Source organism: Hippocampus bargibanti, linkage group LG11 (assembly GCF_051943395.1).
Source record: "Hippocampus bargibanti isolate YZ-2025 linkage group LG11, ASM5194339v1, whole genome shotgun sequence".
In the NCBI taxonomy this organism is placed as follows: Eukaryota; Metazoa; Chordata; class Actinopteri; order Syngnathiformes; family Syngnathidae; genus Hippocampus; species Hippocampus bargibanti.
The window spans coordinates 5,776,059-5,787,500 of record NC_142744.1 but is presented as its reverse complement, the minus strand read 5'-3'; the positions used below and the strand labels follow the sequence as shown (position 1 = coordinate 5,787,500).

Here is an 11,442-nt window from a genome sequence, read left to right as displayed (position 1 = left end):
TATATATATATATATATATATATATATATATATATATATATAGTAAAGTCTCGTTATATCGATAGTCCCGGTTATATCGATATTTTTTCGGACTCCCTTGAATATCGATATAACAAGACTTTACTGTATATCAGAATCAGAAAACCTTTATTTATTTATATATGTGTGTGTGTGTATATATAATACTCAAAGATTGAAAAGTTCACTTCGATTAATGAGCTCGGCTACACGTTGTGGAGTGCGCGCAAGTGTATGCACGTACCCATTAAAAAGATGACCTTCGGCTTTTTTGGCGATGTGCAAAAACCTGTCAAGAGGAAAACAAAGCAAGGTTTACTTAATAGCGCATCATATGGCAATATTTAATGCCTGAAGCCATTCAAGGGCGGTGAATATTTTAACTCATTCACTGTCAGACGTGCAAAAATATGTCCACTCCAGTGCCAGGGTTTTTGTCATTTTCACTCAAATTTTAGGACCAACAGAATGTTGAGTTTTAGGACTACAGAAACATTCAATGCAGCGTAAGAAACCTTAGACTATCTTCTTTCATGAGAGTTAATTCCTAAATTAAATGGGTCTGGAGTTATATGAGCTTGAAATGATGGTGGCTGTACAAATTACAATGCAATGCAACACATACATATTGATTTATATAGCGCTTTAACAACAGCTGAAGCTGGTACAAAGCACTAATATAGAATAAAGGGAAATGCTCCCTTGTGGAAGGGAAAACACAATGCCAGAGGTCTGATCAGCACTTTATGGATACCCTAACAAGAAAAACCAAAACCCGAACAAATTCGGGAATGGCGCTCCACGTCATATTTTCAATTTCCGAATACATTCGGGGATGGCAGTGAATGAGTTAAAAATCCTCATCTTCAACTCACTTTCTTCACTTCCTTCGGTGTACACCAGCTCTTCTTCCTCTTCATCCTAAACACATACGAGAAGAATGTGGTACGGATGTCGTTTTTGCAGGTTTCTTGTTCCTCGAGTTGGAGTGTTGGAGTGAAACAACATTATTCAGAGATTTTTTTTGGGCAGAGAATGAAGTATTCTTCTTATAAAAAGAAGTATCATGCTATTAGCTATATAGCTATCTAGCTAGCACGCTATCAGATATCTCCTTGAGAGTTTTGAAAGGTGCTTATAAATACAATGTATTATTATTAGTAGATGTCTATTAGCTAGCTAGTTGAATGTGCTAAGTAGTATAATGTAAAGCTAGCTAGCTATTAGCTATATAGCTAGCTAGCGAGCTAGCTATTAGCTATGTTCTTGAGAGTTTTGAAAGGCGCTTATAAATACAATGTTTTATTATCAGTAGCTTTCTATTAGCTAGCTAGCTCGCTTTCTATCTTTTTGAGTTACTTCCGGGTTGAGTGAACGCTGACGCGTGTGGCTGCCGCTGCTCATCCTCAGAAAAACTGATCCTGTGACAGGAAAGTGACCTTGAGAGTTTTGAAAGGCGCTTATACATGAAATGTATTATTATTATTATTATTATTTTGTATTATTGTATTTGATTATATTGTATTTATTATAGTACCTATGCTTGTCTGTGACTGAAGTGTCCTTGAGAGCTTTGAAAGGCGCTTATTATTATTATTATTAATAATAATTATTAATAATAATAATAATAATAATAATAACAATAGTAATTAATATTAATATTAATATTAATATTAATATTATACACTACCACTCTCAGATGAAGTTGTCCAAGGAAACATAAAACAAAATTTTGCAGATTCACTTGGTCTCCAGATAGTCGATTTAGCCGTATACGAACAAACAATACAAAACAGCAAACCACCATAGGTAGGCTAACAAAAAGGCCACCAGATAAAACGATACCTCTTTATCATATTTAAAGCCTATAAACAAGCGATTATATTACTTCGACGAGCGCCTGTAGAGACAAATATCACCTCCCTCTTTTCGTCTCACCTCCCACGAAGATTGAAAAAAAAAACAGTGTGAAAAGTGAGCCCGCAAACATTGCATCGCTAACTGTTTTTTTTCTCGTCTCATATTGATTTAATTGTTTATTTAACAGATGCTGGATGTTGTTTACGCAGCCGCCGAATGCACATCGGGGAGCTGCCGAGCAATTGCAACCAAAGGTGAGTGCTTCAAGCTTCATCATTATATGGAAGATACGTTGAAGACTTCAACATCTTTTTGGCTAACTTGTCAAATACAGTACAATGCAATACAATACAATACATATTGATTTATATAGCGCTTTACCAACCGCTGAAGCTGGAACAAAGCGCTTAACATGGACAACTATCATATACAGGAAATAAAGCAGTCACAAAAATACAGGTGCTCCCCTACTTATGAACATTCGAGTTACGAACAACGATACATACGAACATTTTTGTTGTAACACATGTAGTATTTTCTCCAGTTGTACATGTACATATCTTTATAGAGCATATATTTCGTTAAATGTTTATATTTCAGTACAAACCAATACAGGTTACTTATACAAGCCTTAAAGGACAACAGACGTCTCCGGACAAGTTGTGTCCATAATTTGTAAAATGGCTTCAAATGACTTCTACTGAGCGTATTTTACAAAGATTCCACCACATATGGCTATATTTGACGTTTTAAGACTCGTGCTGAATATTCCGGAAGTCTTGTTTTTGAGTTGGTGACGAGTCCTCACGTTACGTCACTGAAGAAACGCCCCTGACCGAAAAAAGGACACATTGTAGCAGTCCTTCCATCACGTCAATGCATTTTTCTGTACTTTGTTTGGTCTGTAAACTACGTGTCGCACCAAAAAGAGGAGATGGCGACAAAGCTCCATGTAAGGAATTAATCAGCCTGTTTAACAAGAAAGCATATTCTCCGAATCTGACGCCATTGTTTTGATTCTCCAGCAAGGCAAGACATCTAGGGGTGACACCACGAACAAGTGGGCGGGACCTTCTGAAACTGGCCACTTCTGGTTTCATTTTTTTTCAGTTTCAGCACACTTTAAGTCATTTTTATTGGTGTTTTGCGTTTGACTAAAAATATCACACTATGTGTTTTGGGTATTTTAGATGCTATAAAACGTTTTTCTGATGTCAGTTAGGAAACAAAAAAGTGATGTCGGTTATCCTTTAAACATACTTATATAAGACTTAAACATACATTCCATACAAAATATAGAACTGAGGCAACTTATGAACAAATTCAACTTATGAACGACCGCTCGTAAGGTGAATTCGTTCATAAGTTGGGGAGCGTCTGTCGTAGAAAGGATCAGGTAGTAAAAAATTGCTAAGGTGTCTTGCGGGACTTAAGATGTTTTTGCTGCTGATTTTTTTTTTTTGAAGATTCTAATTTAAGACCAAACTTAAGACATTTTATAGATGCAATGTTGTCTCTGATGTGGACGTTTTGTTTTTGATTATTACAAGGTTAGCCCCCCCCTCGCCCCCCAAAAAATAGCCCCACATTTTTTTTTTCCCAATCAATGAATGTTGAAAACAAAATTGGCTCTTTTTGGGATAGTGAGAACCACCTTACCTCCTCGGTTTTTCCAGCAATGTCGCCGATGATGTTGCATTCAGGCCACAGACTGAGATCCGTTTCACTTGGAGCTGCGGGTGACAAAATTAGAACTGGTGTGTCCTACCGCATGGGACCAAAAAGTTCCTGTCGTCCCCATGAAACTACTCAGGCAAATTTGTGACCTTATTAAAGAATGTGCAGTTGCGAAATGGGGGAAATGTTTTCAAAGTAACGCTTCCCTTTGACATTTTTCATCCCATTCATTAAAACTCATTCAGTGCCAGACCATGTGCACAAATATGTCCACTTCAGTGCCAGGGTTTTTTTGCCATTTATATTTATATAATGTATTATATATATTTATATATTTGTATTATACATATACATACATATACATTATTGCGAAGTATAAAGGATTTTTTTTAAATTAAGGAAGTTGCTACCACAAATGCTCCCTTGCTTAATTTATGGTAAATATCTCTTGCTGAAGATTTTGCTCCAGTTGTCGTTTGTCATCATGGTGCAAAATGCAATCTTTGCGTTGCATTGTTTGCTCAAAGCCACGTGGACTCCTCTTTCTAAGCAGCTTTCAAAACTCTCAAGTACACTTTACAGTCACGGTACCGTCCGAAGCACGAAACAGGCTTCTGATTGGCTGCCGTGCTGAGTATGCAAATTGCCAAACGAACATTCGTTTGGCAATTTGGCAATATTTCTTACTAAAGTCGACATAAACCAAAGTCAAAAGACCAAAAAAACTCAATATTTGAATTTAATTAAAGGACAACCGACATCTCCGGACAAGTTGTGTCCATAATTTGTAAAATGGCTTCAAATGACTTCTACTGAGCGTATTTTACAAAGATTCCACCGCATATAGCTATATTTTACGTTTTAAGACTCACGCTGAATATTCAGGAAGTCTTGTTTTGGAGTTGGTGACGAGTCCGTACGTGACGTCACTAAAGGACCGCCCTTGACCGTATAAAAGACGCATTCTAGCGGTCCTTCTATCACGTCAATGTATTTTGCTGTCCTTGTTTGGTCTGGGGACCTCGTCTTGCACCCAAAAGCCGCCAGAAGGCCAGAAGAGGACGTCCAAGCGCCATATAAGAAGGAATTTATCCGCCTGTGGAAACGGAGGTGGCCACAGGAGGTCGCCATTTTGTGCCTCTTTTTTTGGGTGAGAAATGTCCCCCCAATATTGCCTCAAAATGGCACAAATAAATTATTTAATCGATTGCAAACATGTATGCTTTCCTCTTCAGAACTATTTGAATCATATTCATAACTGGATGTGTAACAAGAAAGCATATTCTCCGAATCTGAAGCCATTGTTTTGATTCTCCAGCAATGCAAAATGTCTTGGCGTGGCGTCACGAACTGGGGGCGGGACTTTCTAAAAATGCCCAATTCGCAGCTCAATTTTTTGCAGATTTTGGACACTTTAAGTGATTTTTATTGGTGTTTTGCATTTGACTAAAAATATCATACTGCGTGTTTTGGGTATTTTAGATGCTATAAAACGTTTTTCTGATGTCAGTTAAAAAACAAATAAGTGACGTCGGTTGTCCTTTAAAAACCTAAACTGCAGGGGCTTACTCAAAGATTCTTATTGTTCATTGATGTCCTAAATCCTTCATTAGACGTAATCTTGGACGTTTACAGTTTACAGTGAATCATGATTTATTTTTCTTTGCAGTTTCCTCTGCTATGTTATCAGAGCTGTCTGTCCCCATACAACAAATTGACGTCCTCTCAGTTTTCTGAGGAAACAACGTCGGCACTTTGATGCCGCGCTGTGACTTGCGTTGACAACTTCTCTTCCTCCGTCTGCTCGGAACCAGCTGACATTTGCCGTCCTGACGTCGCTGATGTGACGCATACCCTCCTACTCATTCTTTCTGTCGTCATTGGCACCCAGATTTTAATAATTTTTTGGGGGGGTGACGCGATTAGAGAATATCGAGTCACTTTTTGAAACACTCAGGGACGAATAAATAAATAAATAAACTACAGTCGCTGAGCGGATCTTCATCTGCACCGACAAATTGCTATTCAAGATATTGCGCAAAAGACGTATCGGCGCTAGCTAGCATGCTTGGGGGGGCAAAGTGCAATTCAATTTCTGAAAATAACAAAACAATACAATTGAGTCGGCAGTCTGGTCCATCTGTTTAAAATTGCATTCCCAGTTTAGTTTAATCAGCTCTTTTATTATTTATCATTTTATTTATGGTTTTATTGTTCTGGTGAGTATTTTCTTTTAATTGTAAAGTGTCCTTGGGTCATTTAAAAGGTGCTTGTAAATTAAATGTATTATTATTATTATTATTATTATTATTGTTATTCTCATCATCATCATTATTATTATATATATTTTTTTTATTAGTATTAGTATTATTAGTAGTATTATTAAGGGATTAATAAAATAACAATATACAGAATCCGCATTTACATACCTTTGTACAAAACTATTTTAACTCATTGACTGCCAGACAATGTGCAAAAATGTGTCCACTCCAGTGCCAGGGTTTTTGTCATTTTCACTCAAATTGCAGGACCCACAGAATATTGACTTTTAGGGCTGCATAAACATTCAATGCAGCATAAGAAACCTTCGATTCTCTTCTTTTATCAGAAAAGTTAATAGTAAATAGTTAATTCCTAAGTTATATGGGCCTGGAGTTATCTGAGCTTGAAATGGGGCGACTGCAAAATACAACACAATACATACGTGTTGGTTTATATAGCACTTGACCAACAGGTGAAGCTGTAACAAAGCGCTAACATGAAAAAAGGGAAATGCTGCCCCCTTGTGATAGGGAAAAAAATTGCCAGAGGCCATGGCCAGCGCTTTATCGGCACCCAACCATCCGACTGAGGTTGATCGATGAACTTGTTCGGTGCTGCTGTTTTGGTTCGCAAAAGACTTCCAATGGACTCAACAGTTTGCGTGACCCGTCGCATCGATTAACTGAGACACACGCTTCTTATTTGCATCTAATTGGCGTATCCATTTGATCCCCCCCCCCCCCATGACCAATTGAGGCAGGGCTTAAAGGCCTGCTGGGATAGATTTACAGACAAACATGCACCCCCCCCCCCCCCAAAACGCATTCACAACGCCGCCTTACACAACCAATGGCGAAGTAGCCGTCATCTGACCTGAATGATTGTGCGCCTCTCACAAAGCTTAGCTAGCCCCGCAATGCCGGTTGCCATGCCGACTAGCGCCGTAACCAGGGAGATTTTTTTTTTTTTGTGTTATCTCACCTTGCTTTCTGATAAACTCACAACTCTACAAATGAAATAAGATATCATCGAGTACGTCGCTCAGTAGATACTGTATTCGTTTACCAGGGAAATTCACAACAGGAGACAAAGCGGGCGTGCTGAATTAATGATAACATTAAAAATATGAAAATAAATCTATCCAAAACCTTTTTTTGGGGAGACTGACAAAAAATAAAAATCAGATTGTTAATGCAGTCTGAAGGTCCAGAATATGGAATAGCATGGTGACGACTGCATGATGACAATTGACGGAATCTGATTTTATTTCTTTTACTCTAGCGGGATGGAATTAAAAGGCTACATGTTATGGAGGAAGTTGTGGTGGGGTGCGCAACCTGTTAGCAGAGCAGGAAGTGACAGCAGCCTGACACGTGAGTTGCTGCTACTTGGAGAAGGTGTCAGGCGGTGGATGTTGGTGACTGTCCGTGATTGACAGAATCTTACTGACTCCGCTGTCGGACCTGCGCTAGCCCAGCCCAGGTGTGCGGTACATTTACAGTGATACTTCATCTTACGAACGCTTTAGCTCATGAACCTTTCGCCTTACGAACATTAAATTCGCGAGAACATAATCTTTTTTTCAAACTAGTTTTTGGCGGACGAACCAAACCACTCAACGCCACGGTGGCTGGCGGACTAGTTTTCATCACCACCTTTCTTTGAGTGCAGACGTGGTTTGTTATCAAGTGGAGTACTTTTGCTATTATAGGACAGAAAAAGACCCGTAAACCGTAAAGGACAGAAAAGAAAATTACGGTCGAGCAGAAGAAGGAGATCATCGAGAAACACGAGCGAGTTGTGCGTTTGTGTGACTTAGCGTCCCAGTACCAGTACGCTAAGTCGACCATTGCTACGTGTGGCTAAGGGTGTTTCTGTGTTGTCTAATCAACGCTCTCAGGCAATAGAAGAGGTTGAAAAACTTCTGTTGATTTGGATTAATGAAAAGCAGCTAGCAGGGGACAGTGTGAATGAGGGTATTATTACCAAGAAAGCACTGCAACTTCACTAGGTCAATAAAACGACTTTATTATATAGTACAGTTTATTTCTTTCATTACAATACAATAGCACATTCATTCTACATAAAATAAGGTATATTTCGTGTAGTTTTAAAGCTTATTTAGTAGAAAATTATGTTATTATATTATCCTGGGCACATATTATTCTCATTTTTAATGGTTTCTTATGGGAAATAAATGTTTGGCAGACGAACTTTTCACCATACAGACACTTTCTGGAAACCAATTAAGTTCATAAACTGAGGTATCACTGTTTATTCATTTGTCCGTAGGCCAGTTGATGTTGAAGTTGCCGAACAAGTCAGAAAATATCAACCTCACAACATCCTTAAATCAAAATTAAATGGGTGAGGCGTTAAGATTCTCATTCAGATTAACTACCCGGGCAAAATCCTACTAGACCCTCCGCACCCTGCTCACCACCTTTTCCAGCGACTCCCCTCAGGCAGGCGCTACCGCACCTAATCCATCAGATATTTAAACAGCTACTTGGATTAGCCTTTATTAGTGTCCTCCATACTTATTTGTCATGTCTTTTTTATGCTGGTACTAGTGCAGCCTGTTCTACCGGAGACAAATTCCTTATGTGTTCGACATACTTGGCCAATAAACATGATTCTGATTCGGAAAACTACACCAACACGCAGACTCGATTCAAATCCAACCAAAATCAATTTTAGCAATGAGGAAGGCTGATTTTACCTGCAGCGGACTCCTGAGAAGGGAACAACTTGTTGTCCAGAGTTGCGCTAATGTCACAGAAGACCTCCTCTTCTTCGCGACCTGCATCCAGCTGAAAGGAGAAGAGAATTTTTCATTGCTGCGATCCACAGACTTAACTATTTTATTAAAGCGCTATATAAATCAATATGTATTGTATTATTGTATTGTATATTTATTTGATGGCTTGGTGAACACTGTCGCTAACCTTTCCTTGCGCAGATCAAATAGGCGGGTCATCGAAGTTTCACTTACTGGTTTTGGTTGTGTTACTGTGTATTATAGGTTTACAGCACAGGTGTCAAAGTCAAGGCCCTGGGGCCAAATCTGGCCCGCCACATCATTTTATTCAGCCCGTGAAAGAAAATAAAACTTGGGAAATTCCATGATGCTTGCTAAAGTCCAATTTAAAATTTAAAATTGGCCCTTGTCAACCACAGTGAAAGTCATTATTCTTGACTTCAAATTTGAAAATGAGTTATTCATTATTTTTTGTATAATAATAATAATAATAAGTGCAGCGTGTTCGACCGGAAACAAATTCCTTGTGTGTTCTACATACTTGGCAATAAAGATGATTCTGATAATAATAATAATAATAATAGTAATAACAATAATTATACATTTTATTTCTAAGTTTACGTTACAGTCACAGGTTCTTAGTGCGCTCTCTACATGTAATTATTAAATATTCTAATGGCTTACCCAAATTCATAACGGCCCTTGAGAGGAAACCGTAACAACAATGTCGCCTGCGGGAAAAAAAATGAATTTGACACCCTTGGTTTATAATATTTTATGAAATGCTATTTAACTCATTCGCTGCCATCCCCAAATTTATTCGGGAATTGAAAAGTGTGACGTGGGGCACCATTTGCGAATTTGTTCAGGTTTCGGTTTTTCTTGCGGGGAGGATAAAGCGCTGGCCAGACCTCTGGCAATGTTTTTTCCCTTCCACCAGGGGGCAGCATTTGCCTTTTGTCCATGTCAGCGCTTTTTTACAACTTCAGCTGTTTTTAAAGCACTATATAAATCAATATGTATGTGTTGTATTTTATTTTGTACAGCTGCCCCCATTTCAAGCTCAGATAACTCCAGACTCAGATAACTTAGGAATTAACTCTTTTTTTCTGATGAAAGAAGAGATTCTAAGGTTTCTAACGCTGTATTAAATATTTATTTAGTTCTAAAACTTAATATTCTGTGGCTCTTGCAAATTGAGTGATAATGACAAAAACCCTGGCACTGGAGTGGACACATTTTTGCACATCGTCTTAGTTAATGAGTTCAAAAAACTGTTGCTTTGTCCGTGAATCCCTTCCAACGACATGTAGTCACTTTATAATGTGGGATGTGTCCATGACTATGTGACATGAACACTAAATCGATGAGATGTGAGGGTGGGAAGCCGACAGACGTGCTTATTACTGGAGCTCGACTGCAATTAACACGGTCTCTTCTAATGATCCGCTCATTACCGTGTGTGTAAACACACACACACGCACACACACACGCACGCACACACAGTTTGCAATGATTCATTCGGACATTTCCGATAGCACTTTATTGGTGAACCTGCACATGTAATGGCAAACTGTAACAGTAGCATAAAGTAAAGTACAATATCCAGTCGTGTCGTCGGAAGTCGAATAAATCAGGACTTCCTCAAATAGATAGAAAGCTAGCTAGCTAGCCAATAGATAGCTAATAGCTAGCTAGCTAGCTAGATAGCGAAATAGCTAATAGATAGCTGGTTAGATAGCCAGCTAGATAAATAAATTAAGAAATATTCACACTAAATGATGATTTCATACCATCGCCCTCCTGATTTATTCGACTTCCGACGAGACGTCTGGATATTGTACGGGCGATGGTATGAAATCAGCATTTAGTGTGAATATTTCTTGATTTATTTATCTAACTATCCAGCTAGCTAGTTATTTGTTATCTGTTTGCTATCTAGCTCCCTGGCCGGCTTTCTAGCTAACTAGCTATTAGCTATATAGCTATATCACTGGCTGGCTAGCTATCTAGCTATTTGCTATCTATTGGCTAGCTAGCTAGCTTTCTATCTATTTGAGTTACTTCCGGGATGAGTGAACGCTGGTGCGTGTTGCTGCCGCTGCTCACCCACAGAAAAACAACTTGTGACTGTAAAGTGACCTTGAGAGTTTTGAAAGGCGCTTCTAAATGAAATGTATTATTATTATTATTATTATTATTATTATTATTATTATTATTATTATTATTGACAGGAAGGAACAGCAGGTTGTATTTGACAAATTGTATTAAAATAAAGTCACCAGGAACAAAATCTAAAACATCAAAGTCATACAAACAGAAAAGTACAAAGTATCAAAGAAAACCATGAGTATAAATCTGCCAAGATGAAACAAACCTGACAGGGTGAAGCAAACACATACAGTGCAATACAATACACTGCAGTACAATCCAATGACCCGACCCCGAATGGTCATGCTGGGAGTCCTTTTAACTGCCACTGATGAGTACGACCAACACCTGTGCAACGGAGGGCGGGGCCGTCAGCGCCACCCGTTGCTCGCCAACCAGATCGTGACGCGTGATACCTCATATTGAAAGCTCAACTTCTGTTCGTTGTAAAGTGACTGCAAGTCGTGTACGTTACCGTGACGATGAGGCCGCGCTCCTGGAAGTATTTGACCAAGGGGATGGTGTTTTGCTTAAAGTTGGTCAGACGCCGGTCGATGGCTTTGGGGTTGTCGTCGGGTCGACCCTGCTGCTCGGCTCGGCGCTGCAGGCGCTCCTTCAAGCGGTGGGTGGTGCACGCCAAAAATACCACCACGTCGGGAGTGCAGATCTGGCAATGGAGCGGAAACGACCATCTCACTCTTTAAATTTCTTTC

General features: G+C 39.0%; 1 protein-coding gene and 1 long non-coding RNA gene across 2 annotated transcripts in view; one reads left to right on the top strand and one right to left on the bottom strand.

Moving 5' to 3' along the window:
- The window catches only part of ak5 (adenylate kinase 5), a 36,801-nt gene that overhangs the window by 6,900 nt on the left and 18,459 nt on the right, over nt 1–11,442 (bottom strand). Inside the window, exons 6-10 of the mRNA XM_089007435.1 lie at nt 11,205–11,396; nt 8,540–8,630; nt 3,538–3,611; nt 894–939; nt 263–307 (exon numbers count right to left, since the gene is read on the bottom strand). Of these exons, the coding sequence (XP_088863561.1) occupies nt 263–307; nt 894–939; nt 3,538–3,611; nt 8,540–8,630; nt 11,205–11,396 (448 nt within the window). The remainder of the gene's footprint in view (nt 1–262; nt 308–893; nt 940–3,537; nt 3,612–8,539; nt 8,631–11,204; nt 11,397–11,442) is intronic.
- The window catches only part of LOC148891272 (uncharacterized), a 32,905-nt gene that overhangs the window by 5,539 nt on the left and 15,924 nt on the right, over nt 1–11,442 (top strand). Inside the window, exon 5 of the long non-coding RNA XR_016116359.1 lies at nt 2,066–2,132. This is a non-coding gene — a long non-coding RNA (uncharacterized LOC148891272). The remainder of the gene's footprint in view (nt 1–2,065; nt 2,133–11,442) is intronic.